The 16,703-nt window shown below is 26.8% G+C and overlaps 6 protein-coding genes across 6 annotated transcripts; 2 read left to right on the plus strand and 4 right to left on the minus strand.

Moving 5' to 3' along the window:
* Positions 1-99: 99 nt before the first annotated feature.
* OCT59_000317 (uncharacterized protein) lies at positions 100-1,512 on the plus strand (the record flags this gene model as incomplete). The annotated part of the gene is made up of 1 exon (XM_066138752.1): positions 100-1,512. One exon carries the CDS (start codon positions 100-102, stop codon positions 1,510-1,512), a length of 1,413 nt encoding a protein of 470 aa, XP_065988217.1.
* Positions 1,513-6,462: 4,950 nt separating this feature from the next.
* OCT59_000318 (uncharacterized protein) lies at positions 6,463-6,810 on the minus strand (the record flags this gene model as incomplete). Its single annotated transcript, XM_025319357.2, has 1 exon — positions 6,463-6,810. One exon carries the CDS (start codon positions 6,808-6,810, stop codon positions 6,463-6,465), a length of 348 nt encoding a protein of 115 aa, XP_025174031.2.
* Positions 6,811-6,834: 24 nt separating this feature from the next.
* Positions 6,835-7,209, minus strand: OCT59_000319 (uncharacterized protein; the record flags this gene model as incomplete). Its single annotated transcript, XM_066138753.1, has 1 exon — positions 6,835-7,209. The coding sequence occupies one exon, from the start codon at positions 7,207-7,209 to the stop codon at positions 6,835-6,837; it is 375 nt and encodes a 124-aa protein (XP_065988218.1).
* An 81-nt stretch (positions 7,210-7,290) lies between these two features.
* OCT59_000320 (uncharacterized protein) lies at positions 7,291-7,990 on the minus strand (the record flags this gene model as incomplete). The annotated part of the gene is made up of 3 exons (XM_066138754.1): positions 7,291-7,295; positions 7,368-7,778; positions 7,852-7,990. 3 exons carry the CDS (start codon positions 7,988-7,990, stop codon positions 7,291-7,293), a joined length of 555 nt encoding a protein of 184 aa, XP_065988219.1.
* A 1,724-nt stretch (positions 7,991-9,714) lies between these two features.
* Positions 9,715-10,403, plus strand: OCT59_000321 (uncharacterized protein; the record flags this gene model as incomplete). The annotated part of the gene is made up of 5 exons (XM_066138755.1): positions 9,715-9,744; positions 9,838-9,959; positions 10,030-10,055; positions 10,129-10,288; positions 10,361-10,403. 5 exons carry the CDS (start codon positions 9,715-9,717, stop codon positions 10,401-10,403), a joined length of 381 nt encoding a protein of 126 aa, XP_065988220.1.
* Positions 10,404-13,891: 3,488 nt separating this feature from the next.
* On the minus strand, positions 13,892-16,703 carry OCT59_000322 (uncharacterized protein; the record flags this gene model as incomplete). Its single annotated transcript, XM_066138756.1, has 7 exons — positions 13,892-13,941; positions 14,035-14,148; positions 14,437-14,465; positions 14,541-14,586; positions 14,723-15,354; positions 15,436-15,635; positions 15,711-16,703. 7 exons carry the CDS (start codon positions 16,701-16,703, stop codon positions 13,892-13,894), a joined length of 2,064 nt encoding a protein of 687 aa, XP_065988221.1.

A 16,703-nucleotide genomic window follows, 5' to 3' on the forward strand; every position in this document is an offset into this window, starting at 1 on the left:
CAAATCTAAATATGTACAAAAGCTTTTATTAATAAGGTTTCTAAGAACTCTAAATAGATTTTTTTTTAAAAAAAAAAATTAAAAAAAAATTTTTAAGAAATGTCGAGAGGATATTCATTAGAAAAAGACTTAAGATTATTAATAAATAATCCAAAATATAGTGATATAGAAATTTTATGTGAGGATGAAAAGAAATTATATGGTTGTAGAGCAATTTTAGCAGAAAGATCCGAAGTATTTGATAGATTACTTTATAATGGGATGAAAGAAAGTTATGAAAATAAGATTTCTTTTCCAACGATCAATTCTTTTGGAATGGAAATTATATTAGAATACATTTATACTGGATCAATTAAAAATGAATCTTTAACAAAGGATAATATAATTGAAACTTTTTATGCTGCTGACTATTTTCAATTACCAGACCTTCAGGATTTTATTGTAAAAAATTTTAAAAATACATTAGAAAAAAATAACAATGGAAATTATTCACCGGAACTACTGTCTAAATTTGTGGGGAAAATGCCATTAACAGAAGACAATCATATTCTCTTATGTTCGTTAGTTGAAGAAGTAGCCACTATTTCACTAAATACCATTGAATGCGGTCGATTGTCTATTACAGGCTTTCAATATCTTTTGTCTTGTACATACGAAAAAGAAAAGCCTTTTGCGACACCAGAATACGAAGTTTTTCGTTACAGTGCTATTCTTGCAGCAAAACAAATTTCTTATGATACATATAAAGCTCTAATGGAACAGTTGCCAACTTTAGAGCAAATTGATAACTTGATTCAAGTAGAAAATAAACTTATTGCAAATCATCAAAAAGTTGCTAAAGAATTGGAGCCTTTAATCGAATATATTGATTTTAGGCGAATAAAAAGAGGACAATTTGATTTCATTGAACCATTAAAAATTATTCCAGCTGAAATTATTCAACATAATTCAGAATTAGTTGATTCAGATTTAAACAATATTCGAGGAATACCAATTTATAGATTTAAAGAATCTGAACTTTTTTGGGATAGGTTAGCATGTGGACCAGAACTTATTATTGAGGATAATGGAAAAGTTGTATGTGCACCAAATGATCTTCATGACTCATGGAGAAGTGTTATGGCTGAAATGGTTTTAGAAAATAAAGGTATTTTTGAATGGGATATTATTATTGAGAAGTCCTGTACAATTGCTGCTGTTGGAGTATGTGCATCAGAAAATTTTAATTATGAAACTTGGGCATGGCATCAAACTACTGGATGGGTGTTATCCTCCCAAGGTCATAGTGTTAATTCGGGTGAATGGTTAAGAGGCTATTGTCCTTCATTCGGAGATGGCACAAAAATCACTGTTCATTTAGATATGAATAAAAGAACTTGCGCTTTTACAGTCAATGGAACAAAATATCCAGAATTATCAGCATGGAATAATTTAGCATCAAAGCTCTATCCAGTAGTATCATTAAAATATCCTGGTCGGCTTCGAATTCAACCACATCAGAAAAGAGTTTGATTGTAAAAATCTATTGATATTATTTTACAACCGACTATAATTAAGGATCTCAATTCGTGATTCAAATTATTATTAATATAATGAAGAAATTTTTATTCAATTATATGATGTGACCATCTGTATTCTGTACTATATGATCATCTAACATAGGTCAGCAGATCAAAAATTTGCGATTATTTCCCATATGAGCTAATCAGACTTGTTCACTAATTGATACCGAGTGATGGTCAGGTGATCAGCAAAGTGTAGAGGACGAGGAGAATGCACTTTCTCAACAAAACAAGAGTACTTCACTTTATTTTTTCGTATAATAAAATATTTTCTTTTTAAAAAATGGCAAATAAGCAATACCATAAAAGTATAGTAAACTTTTTGAGGATGCATATTAAAAATTTACTAGGCACCAGACACGTTAAAAAAAGCAATCAAAATGATACAACATCAGAAAATTCGGGTTGTTGATCAGGTCACAATTTCAGCCAACTCAAAACTTGATCAAAATTCCAAACGATCAGAATTGAACAGGCCTATTATTGCAACATTATTAAAATATTTCTAACAGCAGTTATTTATCTCTTGGTGTTATCTGTTATAGTCTATAACGGCAATTTTGTAGTAAATTTATTATTATTATTATTATATTATTTTATTTTTTCAAAAAACTTACTACTTTGAGATTTAGAAAATGTAACTATTATCATTTGTTATAAAGAATAATAATTTCTTATATAATAAAAGAACAGCTTTACTTTCTTTACTCTTGCATTTATTATTTTTTTTTTTCATTTGTTGATCTTGAATTTATGCAATTTTGTCAAATTGTGTTTTGATCTGACATCTGAATAATACATAAGGTTAGCTCATATGCTTTTTTTTTATTTGAGACTAGATTAAGTTGAATGATTTATGTCACCGCGTATATAATATTAATTTACCACTTTTATAAAAAGGAATAGCAAATAGGTTAAAGATAATTGCAATGTAATAAAACTTAAAAAAAGATACTTTTTAATATACATATGAAATCTATTGGATAAAAGATTTTATATAATAGTATTATAATAGATGAAAATAACTAAAGTAGCCCTGGATAGGTGAGTCGCAGCAGATACTGTAAGGGATTTTTCATTTTTTATAGCGATAATTATTAACTTTGATTGCTAATCAATTTTTTTGAAATTTTTATTTTTTATCTTTTAAACTCGGTCACATGAAACTGTTTAGAACTTACTAACTGAAGATCAAAACTTGTTATTTCATTTGATAATTAAAGGTATTTTATATTTCATAATTATTAGCTCAATACAATTCAAAAATTAACGTCAGATTTAATTTTATAGTTTTATCTCTTATTTTAATATTTACATTATAAAATAATCCGTCAAAATATAATGACGTAACGTTCCTATACATTCGTTATTTTTGTGGAAAAAAATTTATTTTTTTTATTAAAAATAAGGAAATTTTATTAATCAAGTACAAACTTTTCATAACTAATCTGACAGCATATCATTCGGTAGGTAATTACTGATTGTACGGTGCTACATGCAATTACATCCTGTAATAGCATTTTTCCCCAGTATCAAGTTTCAGCTACAAATTTTAAAAATACTCGCTGCTAATTTTGGACAAATTTATATTTGGAAAAAGCACATATACTGTACTACCTGTGCCTTGGGTACTAGGATTTTTTCATTGAAATTAATAACGTTTAATGAAAAATGTAACTTAAGTGTCAACATTTTTTAACCAAGGAAAAAAAAATTATATTTAATTATACGATTTTTGAAAAAAAAGTAGTTTTAGAAAAATATATCTAGATTCAAAGTTATTTATTTGGATAAGAAAAAATTTTAATAATGTGAAAAGAGCATAATCCTAAAAATAATAAATACAGTATTTGTTCTATCTATATATTTTATATAATCTATATATTATTTATTATATATGTATATTATGTGTATATGTATATTGTTACGCAGTAAAAATGTTGCGCAGCAATCATGTGATATAACTGGACCCGTGATGCCGATCAATGTAGCAAATGTCGAATATGTTTGACATGTTCGATATGTTGCATATGTCCGATATGTAGAATATATAGAATATATGGAACATGTAGCATATATGGGATATATAGAACATGTAGTATATATGGAATATATAGAACATATAGGATATATAGGATATATAGCATATGTAGCATATGTTAAACATTTTTAGTTTGGAAATTTATGTATATATAGACCTGTAATTAGACCTAAATTCAAAATATAGAACGTGTGTGAAGAATTTAATTAATAAAATGTTTACCCTTTAGTATACACCTTAATTTTAAGTTTGGTTTTATATGGTTAATCTGCCTTCCCTTATTTGTGTCTGATTGTATGCGCCAGTGTGAAGCGATACTCTATTCACATCTGATTGGATTGATTTTAACATATACGTTGATCCTTAAAATTACCTTCTGCTTTATTAAATATAAACATTTTTTAATGTATAGCTTATTTTTAAGCTCATAAGAACTGACTCATAACAATTGGTGCCTTCTGCCAGAAACATTCCTTACTCCACCCCAAACTCCTTAATATCGCTAAAACCCCTTTACCCTACCATAAATTTCCTACATCCATTTAAAACTTTATGATTAATGACTTTTAATGATATTTATTTTCGTGGATTTAATCCATTATTAATGAATTTGCCGATATTAAGATAGAAATAGAACTTTCTTAATAGTTTAGAGCATAAATTTAACATTATCAACATTTATAAACTCTTCACAATGATCTAATGATACACACTTCAAATTCCAAATTTATTATTTCGGATTAATAATAATCTTAAAGAAAAGTGGTTATTCTTAGTATTCTCTTAGGATATTATATTTCAAAAAGAGAAGGTTCTCCTCATGAATTACCAAATATATGTAATTTCCCATCTAACTTATTGTTTAATGCACCTGAGAATTATAAGCAAGAAATTTTACCTTTAGATGCTATAGATATAATGTATACTGGCTATTATAATTTTAAACAAGCATAATGTAATTCAAGTGGCTTAAAGTTGGATCATACATCAAAATTGCAAAGATTTATCTATTTATACTTTGGAAAGATATCCTTCTTTATAACAACGAGATTGATAATAGTCTTTAAGTGTTTTATTGATGAATTTGAGAATGTATCGCCCATGATGATGCCATTGCTTTAGAATTTCATTTTTAGAGAATACCAGCAGTTAATTGATATAATGTGTCTGAGTTTTCCGATCTCATGCTCTATTTTTACTTGAAAATTTGGACAGAAATTGGACAAAGGAAAATATTACTGCTATTACGAACCTTCTTCATAACGATAGACCATAATGATTTTCTGATAAAAAGAAAGATACCAAAAATTTGTGTAAATCTTCTATTCCATTTGGCAACAACAATGATTGTGTCTTTGACCTTATTACATCAATCATCCATTGGACACCTGTAATTTTATCAGAAATACTTTTACTTTCTCAATCAACACAGGACTTACCCTAAAAGCAAATAGTGTATAAGAGACAATGCCATGATACAGTATATTTGTAATATAGTATAGGGAAATTGGAGATTTTATTGCTAGAAATTATTGCAATTTTTCCCACATAGCGTAAAAAAGTAGTGCACTTAAGATCATGATGTAATGGTATGGCCATCAGTTATTGATTGGGCTAATTGAAGTTACCACTCCATAAAGAAGGTATGATACAATAAAACGAAAAATCTTGAGGATGAATTACAGTATGTGGACCACAAGACTTGTTAATTAAATGGATAGAATCAAGTAGACGATTTTAGGATAGATTCGCAACTTTTACTTTCTTCTCTGGAAATTTCATTTTTACTTTAATCCCATCAGTTCAGAATGCTTGAAACTGTATTACCAATGATCGGATCCATAAATATTCATGTAATGAAAAATACTTGTATCAAGACCAACCAGCAGTTATCATACCTTATCCTCCATCATTCAGCAAACACATTGGCCATGAAGAAAAATTTTGTGTGTTAAAGGAAGCAATTGAATGATCAAAACACTTCGGAAATAAAGTCTTATTGTTAACAAATTTATTCTATATGGGCCAATTTCTAGAAAAAAAATGACTGGTACTTTGCAAAGTCATTATGCACAGTAATTATCGATACATTACCTTCAACCATTTGAATATTATATATTGAGCTTCCCGGAGTTGTTCAAATTACCAGGACTACCAACCATGATTCAGCAATTAAGTCATGAAGAATATCAAAAGTTGGTTAGAAATTTTCAACGGGAGTTGAAAACTTGAGCGGGGAGTGATGTTACGCAGTAAAAATGTTGCGCAGCAATCATGTGATATAACTGGACCCGTGATGCCGATCAATGTAGCAAATGTCGAATATGTTTGACATGTTCGATATGTTGCATATGTCCGATATGTAGAATATATAGAATATATGGAACATGTAGCATATATGGGATATATAGAACATGTAGTATATATGGAATATATAGAACATATAGGATATATAGGATATATAGCATATGTAGCATATGTTAAACATTTTTAGTTTGGAAATTTATGTATATATAGACCTGTAATTAGACCTAAATTCAAAATATAGAACGTGTGTGAAGAATTTAATTAATAAAATGTTTACCCTTTAGTATACACCTTAATTTTAAGTTTGGTTTTATATGGTTAATCTGCCTTCCCTTATTTGTGTCTGATTGTATGCGCCAGTGTGAAGCGATACTCTATTCACATCTGATTGGATTGATTTTAACATATACGTTGATCCTTAAAATTACCTTCTGCTTTATTAAATATAAACATTTTTTAATGTATAGCTTATTTTTAAGCTCATAAGAACTGACTCATAACAATATTGCATATGATTCTAAGATTCTAAAAATAATAATATTAATAAGTTTTTTAATTCTTAAAAATTAAGTTATCCGCAAAACTATAAAAGTTTATCATAACGTTTATAACCTTTAAAATGTTGTCTCTAATAATAACGCCAAAAGGCCCAAGTGGTGTGGAAATCTTAAACGTGTCATTTCTAGATTTTAATACATCAGCAGATGTTCGTTTTAACATTTCTTTATCATATTCTTCAATAAAAGAAATATTATCATCAGTATATTTAAGTAATGCTTGAGAAAGTTTATCAACATCTTGAATAGCATTATTTGCTCCTAATCCTAATATAGGACTCATAGCATGAGCAGCATCTCCTAATAATACGACTCGACTACTTGACCATGATTTTATAGACATTGGATCAATATCTCGCATCATTCTTCATTGTATAGGATTATAAGTTTTAAATGGAAACTTTATTGGATCATTTGGAATTGTTTTAGGTGCCAAGTCCCATAATTCTAACAATAAATTAGTCAATTCACAATCTGGTCTTAATGTTCGAATTAATCGTTTAACATGTTCGATGACTGATGAAGGATCATTATCATCAACTTTAACTTTTTCAGATTCAACATTATCCAATTCGGAGGTATAAGAATAAACTAATGTTGCTCTATAATGAGGTTCATTTTTTTCATCATTTTGTTCTTGTTTGATTGGTATTAAGCGTATCATCATAAATGTTGAATCTCCTTTTGTTCCAAGAGTTTTACGAGCCAAAACATTTCCATGGATTTTATTTGCCTTGTCCATAAGATGTTTAGGTATAGAAATATCTGCACCAACATGGGTTATTCCATAATTAACAATTTGTAATTCAGGTAATTTTTGTTTTCATACTAATAAAAAAAAAATGTTTGTTATTTAAATTAAAAATTATGGACATTACATAAAAATATCTACTAACTTACTTGGAGAATTAATTCTGTCCGCACCAACTAAAATATTACAAAATTCTTGCGTACCATCTTCAAAAGATACCCAAACTCCTTCTTTAGTTTCTAAATATTCAATACATTTTTTATTCCATTGTACTGGTACATCTTCTAATAAAACATCTCTAAGTCTATCACGATAAGTGATCATTGATGATAGACCACGAGATATTTTTGCAAGATCGTAAACATCTTTAAATGGTTTAGTTGGAGGAGCAAGTAGAACATTTCCTACTTGATCAGTGATAATTATTCCATGAGTTTCTACATCAGGAACTGGATTTGGCATTGCTTTTGGAAGATTTGCAGCGATTGAGGATGGAATACAGTTTAAAAGAGATTGAGCTCCATAATTGGATAATCCTATATGATATCCTTGCCATCGATCTAACACGTGAAGATACGAGTTAGTTAACGTTGTTAACGTAATATTCAATTAAGAATTAGAAATTTATTATACCTGTAGGACTAGATTCACGTTCAAAGATTTTTACGTTGAATTCTTTTTTGTCCTTGTTCTTTATCAAAGCATGATAGAGAGAAAGTCCTCCTAAACCTGCACCGACAATAATTATCGTTGGAATTTTATCTTGTTGCATTATTAATAATATTTGTATAAAATTCGGAGAGTAGATAAAAAAGAATTATTATGATGTTTAAAAAATTGTTTGAATAATTTTCTAATATATTTTAATGTATCTTAGATTTTGTTCTGAAAAAATCGAAAAACATTTTTCTAATGGATTTATTTATAAAAAAAAAAATCATTGCCAAGAAAACAAACGAAACGTAAACTTTATTACTGCGTTAATGGTGTAACGACGTTTTAGTATATTCGAATGGTCTATCAAGCATAATTTAACCATTGCCGATATTTATCCGATATTCTGTTATTCCTGTTTCACGAACGGAATTCCGGGATGCCTTAAGCACGCCACAATGCCACATGCCAAGTCGGATGTAACGTTCATTCTTACAATGTGTAACAAAATATGATCATTACTCATTTAACTAAACACATTCGTCGAATTTAACCGAAATTTTACCAAAAACTTTTATAATTTCGTCGGAAAATTATTTACCGAAAAATTTTACCAAGAATTATTTATTTTTTTACAAGAAATGTAATGTAACTTAATGTGATAATCATATTACTCATTGTGACAACCGAAAATTCCTTGTACTTTATCACTGTAAATAATAACCTTCATTATGAACTTTATTCAATAAATAATTACTAGGCATTTTTTCATACAGTTACCAGTTTTTATTCGTTATTAATTATATCTATATATGATTTTATTTATACCATATTTACAATTTCATGACCACAATATATAAATTTTCTAAACTGGTTATAAAAGAAAAAAATTTGAATTTAAGTTTAAAAGATAAAGCGGCATAATTTATAATAATCATTAGTGTCAATATTAATAAAGAACGAATGTATAACTAAAATTAATCGTAATGAAATTTTCATATAATATTAAAATTTAAAAGTTGTTTCATCTCATGTAAGCATGTAAGTATTTAGCTAATAGCAAGATTCAACTTTTCAAGTTGATGATATTGAATTATTTAGACCCATTTGAAAATAAATATATATATGTATCATTTATGTTACTGTATAAATTTTTTAAGTTGATGTAAAAATAGATTTATTTTTTTTAGAATAATTATAATAATAAAAATTAATTTCTTTTCTTTCTTTCGCCGAAGGTTGAGAATGTTTATATCGACATCGATACTGAAATTAACTACATAGTTATTATATATTATTTTAAATTCACGAGAAGTTCCGAATGCATTAAATCAGAATTAATTTATTGCTTTTTGGAAATATTGCAGTTAAAATATGCTATATTAACTGATATATATACAGTATATAGTCAAACGGGTTTGTATAAAATGCAAAAAAAATTTTTTTTTATATCGTTATTCAAATAGTTTTTTTCCATTTTTCTTTGCGTTTCTCCTTTTTCTTTTTTTCGAATACTTTCTGTAGTACAATAGTAAATTCTTAAAATTCCATACATATAGAAGATCTAATTCCAGTCTTTCCATAGCACAAACAGAAAGTTCTATATTTTAACAAGTGGTATTATAATAAACAAAAAAAAAAATCAGAAAAAAAAAATTGTTATAAATAAGAATAAGAATTTCTTTCTCGTATCATTATTTTTTTTAGAAAATATAATAAAATATATTATTTATACCAACAAAAATATATATAACAACAAAAAATATATTATTTATACCAATAAAAAAAATATATATATTTTTTTTATATCAACAAATAAAATATATCAATACAACAGCAAATATGTCAACAGAGCCTTGTTTTACTGAAGAGGTGTATATTTAAATATTTGTATATATATATTTTTTGTTATTCAATTATTATTTATTTAACCTCAAAAAAAAAAAAAATCCTTACTGTATGTAGATCGATAATGTTATCATAGATTGCATGGTAAATCAAGGATATGAAACCCTATATCCGAATAACTATTTCGTGGAGATTGAAAAAGTAATTCCTGAATATAAAGCCAAAAGAATTAGGCAGCGGTGAGTTATTGAACTTTTAATAATTTAATTTACTTTAATTTAATTTATTTATTATTTTTTTATTATTTAGCTGGATAGATAAACTCAAGCCTGGACGTAAGTAATATTTTAAATTTTCTTTTAAAATAATAATAAATAATAACAATAATAATAATTTTAACCCTTTCAGTTAATCACGACCCTCTTAACAAGGAAGAAAAAGAATTTGTCGTCCAATGGATTAAAAAGAACCTAGGCCCGAATGATTCTTTTAAATGGAAAGATTTAATCTCCGATATGGAAGAAGAATTCCATACATTGCGTCCTGATAATATACCAAAAAACTATTGGTATGCGTTAAAAAGAAACCTTCTATCCAAGATCACTCATAATGAAGAGTTAACTCCTTTGCAAATTTTAAGCTTGTTATCTCCAAATCCCCAGTTAACTGAGTTAACTGGTTAATAATAAACAATCCAAATTTGGATAAATAAGAATTTATATTATCTGTTATTATCATTATTATTATTTAAAAATACAAAAAAAAATGTTCTGTTTTAATTTTCTATTATTTATTTCCTCATCCATTTTTAGTAAGAACTTATTACAGATAACTTTATTAATTTAAAGAAAATTGAGTGTACCGAAGTAAATTGTAATTTTATCGTGCATCATTAAATTATAGTATATTGCAAAGTCAAATAAAGTTAATAAAAAATAGTATAAAGTCTATTTTTGTGTGCACTTTGATGCACAGTCATACACGTCACGGCACGTCAGCACGTGCATCGTGCGTGTATAGCATGGTCATGCACCCAATGCCATTACCTGGGGGCCCTTATGGTTTTTAATAATTAGAGCTATGGTAATAAACTAATAATTTGGCGCAATGGTCGCTCGTTAATATATAAGTTTCCATTATTTTGTATGAAAATAAAAATGGTTAAAAATGAATTTTATAAGACATGTTACATAATCTACTATTAATAAAAACTTTTAATTAAATATAAGTAATTTTATGGGGGTTTAGGAATATCAGGGGTTTTTCCCTTCGGGAAAAAAACCATGGTATTCCGCCCACATCACCACATTGAAGTTATACCCAGGAGTGTGTGACTTATGATCACTATTACTATCACGTGTACAATCATTATTTATACTTTTTTAAACTTTAAACTTTGTAAGCTAAAAATATCCAAAAAAATATTTACATATATCATTAGGGAAATTACGATGCTCTATATCATAAGTCACACTTAGTTCGACGGGGTATAACGCAAATAATTTTATGTCAAAAGTCTCTTAATTATAATTTATGTTAAATAAATAAGTAAATCTATATTTTAACTTATAAAACTTTTGAGTTAAACTATAATTTGGCTCATTGTTCAAAATCTAAAATATTTATTGCATGAAATATACTTAAGATTGATTTACTGGAAATAAAATATATCCATTGGTTAATGTCTTAGTCAATTTACATCAGAATCTTAAAGAAATATAATATGAGTTTCTGTATTATAACAATTAGAACTTTTAAATGATAATGTGAAGGAAAATTTTCATGTTCAGAAAATTCAACTGATATTTTTAAAGATTCTTTGTGACCCAATTATTTTATGATAAATATGTCACATTAAATATTTATAAGTGAAATATGAGAAAATGAATATTTGTAATTATTGTATCAAAATTAAATCTAAATTTTGGTATTTAAATGATTCAAATGGTCCGAAAATGTCATCAAAATAAACAACAGTCATCATAATGAGCCCAATTTCATAACAGATAAGTAAAGTATGTAAAATAATTTATTTTCAATTAATATTCTAAATAATGACTCTAATTAACCTTGTAGGATTCAATCTGATAAACTTTTCAATAGAAGAAATAATATTAATTCCAAGTATTTAAGAATATTTAAGAAAATATTATTTATTTCAGTCATACCGTTTATGTGTATGTTTAATAAACGATAATTTTAGTAGCAAGGTTAATGTTTTGGCGAAACCAAAAATCTAAATTCAAACCGTTTCATTTTTCGTGTGGTAAAATCCGAGCTTTTCGATAAAGCGAAAGCTTATTGGATCACGTGATACAATAAAGTTGACCAATTGAATCAAGGCTTTAAAGTCACGAAATGCCGTTCATTTTCTAGTTTATCAGTAAAAAAAATTTTTAGAAAACATTATATTTGGACTAATGCTCCAAATATGTTTCATTCGAGAAATAACTTTATTGGGTGTTATTAAGTTCTGGTAAGAAGTAAAACATGTTAATGCTCAAAAAGTCTTATTAGTACTTTTATCTTGTCAAACGAGCAGATCATAATCTTTTTTATTTTGTAAGACTAATAAACCATTATATAACTTAATTACTTTGTAAATTTCTCATTTAATAAAGGTTTATTATATCAATAAAGCTTTATTCAATTTTATTTTATTTAGTTAATAAGTTTTGACTGGTTACATCAATTTTGATAAGTTTCATCAGTATCGGCATGTGTGGAATTTCAGAAATTTAAAAATCTGTCATAAAGTGGGTTTGCCAAGTTTCGGAATCGACCCTCTCATATTCGCCTATATACTAAGCAGAGTTCATTGAAAACGGGCCTTTCTCATATTTCATATTACCATAATGGAATTCATAATTTATTAACAACTGAAATTATACATGATGAAAATATTGGTAAATCAAAAATCATTTTTGACCATGTCATATTATTAACGTGAAATGAAAAAATAGAAAGCTAAAATCACACCAAAATGTGCAAATTTATCCACTTTTCAGACTCGTTAATCACAAAATTATGATGTAGTTTAAAAATGATCCATTTATTGCGCCTGCGAGCAGATTTGTGTTAACTACACATTTTTTAGATTATAGTGCAGCAAGTAACAAATGCCAATATTGGTACATTATAAATTATCTAATTGATCCATCATTAATATATTTTATATGTGAACTTCGAGCGACATGATTTAAATAACTTTAAAAAGTATCTACTAAAAAGTGAACAAAGGACGGATTACGATTGTTGTTAATTTTCAATGCAAAACTTACTTTGATTCACGAATTATTATCACAATACCTTAGGGAGTAATTTCATGCAGAATTTAACTAATCTTGACAGTGTGAATATTTAATCGTTATCCGGCGATAGCCACCGCAAATTAGACCGCAGGCAATAACATTATCTAAAAAAAAACCGAATATTATTATCAAACATTAATTTAAAGTATCAAATGTCAATGTCGATTTTTAATACTCTAATAAAATATCGTGTTATTACTATTTTGTTTTTTTTTTGTTAACCGATCAAAATATTTTATTCGCTTATAGTAGTATTGGGATTACAGATACTATTCATAACTAAGCTCGTAGCGAAAAAATATTTGTTTAGATATTAATGAATCTAGGTTTTAGGTTAAAAATTCTAAACTTCATAAATTTTGTTTTATGAAATGTTTATCTGAAAACATAAATGGTTTCTTCCTTTGTTTTAATTAAATTTTTTTTTTCGATCTCTCAATTTTAATAACCGCACCAAATTATTACTTAAATTTCTTCCAACAACAAACACTAACATTAAATACTAGTCATTAATCATGGCTTCTGGATATAACAGCAATTGAACTTTAAGCCATAATCTTTGTGCTTCTATAAGTTTCAGATGACAATCAAAGAATTGATTTTGAAAAGTTACTTTGACTTCATTACAAAAAGTGTATGTACTGCGGACTATCATTTTTGAATTTCAGTTCTTGTCATATTTATGTGTTGACACATGTAAATTTTTGGTTTTGACTTTATTTAAATTTAAAATTTTAAAATAATTCTTAAAAAATATCATGCAAATTGATATAAATACAGCAAAAAATTAATAGCCAATTTATATATAGTAACTTTCAATGTTAAATTTTTCGTGATAAATATAAATTTAATAAGCTAAATTATTTTTGACAACATTCATCATCCAAATTATCAACTTTAATATATTTTCCTATTTTAGTTAAAAAAAAAAATATTATAAAATTGTTGGCGTGAAAAACTATAGATACTATTTATTATGTGCATAAATAAAAAGTTTACTTACTATTTTTTTGAGTTTCATTCGTTTCGTTCTTTAATTCTTCAAAATTACGCTTTCTTGAAGAATTTGCGGATACAGTTAAGCTATGAGTAGCGGAAGTCAGTGTTCGGAAATGACCTGGTCATTTGACCATTTAAATGATTTATGAAATCATTTGTCATTATTCATAATCATTTGTCATTTGGTCATTTCAATCATTTGATTTTGATTGGCTAATATTTATCACATAAATAATCATGTGACTATAATTAAAAAATAATGAATGTAGTGTAGGCAAAAATCATAATGCTGGCCAAAATTACATTCAAATGACCAAGATCATTTGTCATTTGATCATTGAAATAACATTTCATTTGTCATTTATCATTTGAATCATTTGGTCATTTCAAGTCATTTGCCGAACACTGGCGGAAGTTGTATTTTGTGTGAATGAACTAAAAAATATATGAAAATTACTATTTGTTTTATACTATTAGCAATTTACATACAATTAAATATTAATCAATTACCTTTGAATATTATTTATATCAAATTCATATTCTTTTGTAATATATCCTAAAAATTAATAAAAGATATCCAAGTTAAATATAAATTTAAAGAAGTAAATTCAATTATTAGTATTATCTGATCGTCTAATTAATGCTTCAAGATTTTCATTAATGGCTAATTATTACTTAATAATATAACATACCTTGTTTGACATTAAATGAGATCATTGAAGAAGAATTTATAGTAGAAGCTTTAGAAATCAATGAACTTAATGCTCTACTTGTAAAAATTGCTTTTGGATGAGGGTTTTCGCTAAATTCGAAACCAAGTTGCTTTAATTGTATTAATTCCAATCTTTTTTTTTCAGCTTGTTTAAATGTTTCGACTTTATCAAACCGACAAAGATATTCGTGAATAGAACGCTTGACTTCACCAATAGTTGGTCTTTTTAAAGGGTCAGAATCCCAACATTTTTTCATTAAATTTGCAAAACATTCAGGGGTATCATTTGTAATTTCAGGGCGTTTTCCATCAATAATTTTATAAATAAGTTCAACATTGTGTTCAATATTAGCAAAAGGTTTACAACCTTTTGTAATTTCCCACATAATCATACCAAAACCATATACATCAGATTCTTTTGAAAATGCAGCACCTTTGAATATTTCTGGTGCAATATAAGGTATTACTCCATATATTTCATTATTTGATAATGTATTATTCGCAGGTTGTGATAACCCTAAGTCTCCAATTTTCCATTGTTGAGAACTTAATAGCATATTTCCACTATGAATATCTCGATGTATAAAATTATTATTATGAATATTTCGCAATCTAAAATGAAACATTTAATTGTTAATAAACTAATTGTAAATATAGAAAATAGATTAATTCATTAAAATATACAATAAATACCCATATGATATTCCATTTAAAATACACAATTTGTCGTTCCATCTAAGATTTATAAAGTACTTTTGCAAATAATCATGCAAATTTCCACCTTCTGCATAATTCAATATTAACATGTATTCTTTTGTTATAGGATCTTGTGTAATGCCATGACAGCCAATAACATTAAAATTGTAATCATAACATTGATAAAGCGATCTTAGCTAAAGAATTAATAAGTCAATTATTACAATAAGTATTAAAAAACACATTACAAGTATATAAAATGTAAATATTACCTCATTTAGAAAATGCTTACTGATATTTTGTGAATCACGTAATTTTTTTACAGCAACATCAGTTCTTCCCCAAGTCGCTTTATAAATAATACTGAATCCTCCTTCTGCTATTTTCTTTAAATTCGTAACTTGAGAATATGGAATCCACACTATTCCTTTGGTTGGAGGTTTATTACGAATAAACGAATACACTTCATATGGACTGCGAATTGGATTTCTTATACAAATAGAACCGTAAAATTTTGTAGGTTCAAGAAAATCAAGTAATTCATCTATAATACAATTTCCACTTCTAATATCTGTAATATCAATTCTAATGAATGAAATTCTTCTGCATTTCTTACATTGAGATTGATCTGCAATTCCAAAAATTATATTTGTTGTTAAACAATACCTACATCCAGTATAAATTATAAAGCAACGTGAACACCATTTTTGACAATAAGATTTTGACTCTTGGTGTATATATTTAAATTCTTTATAACAAACTATACATTGGTTACAACTATCCCACCATGGTAAATATAGGGTCGGAATGAACTTTTTATTCAAAGTTGATTCTACCCATCCAGAAGAAGCCTGATAATCTGACCGATTCTTGTAATTACAAATTTCGCATTCAGCATTATAAATGTGCAAACAATTTGAATTTTTTGTTAATACTTGTGTAAAATATAAAATCTCCGAACAATATTCACACCATTCTTGAATGATTGTTGTATTAAAATTATTTCTAGTTGCTTTATGTTTAATACACTGAGAATTATTTGTATTTATATGTGCATCCAAGTATGTATTATTGCCTGTTATATATTGAACATACCAAAATAAACAATTTTTGCAATATTTTTGCTCAAACATGAGTGTCTTGGAGTATTTAATTCCACAATAATCACATTTTTCCTCATCGTTTTTAAAAGGAATAAATAAAACAGGTACAGGACTAGATTTTAACTTTCGTGTAGGATCAAATGGATTATTATCTGTGTTCAT

The sequence above is a fragment of the Rhizophagus irregularis genome, chromosome 1 (genome assembly GCF_026210795.1).
Source record: "Rhizophagus irregularis chromosome 1, complete sequence".
Taxonomy (NCBI): Eukaryota; Fungi; Glomeromycota; class Glomeromycetes; order Glomerales; family Glomeraceae; genus Rhizophagus; species Rhizophagus irregularis.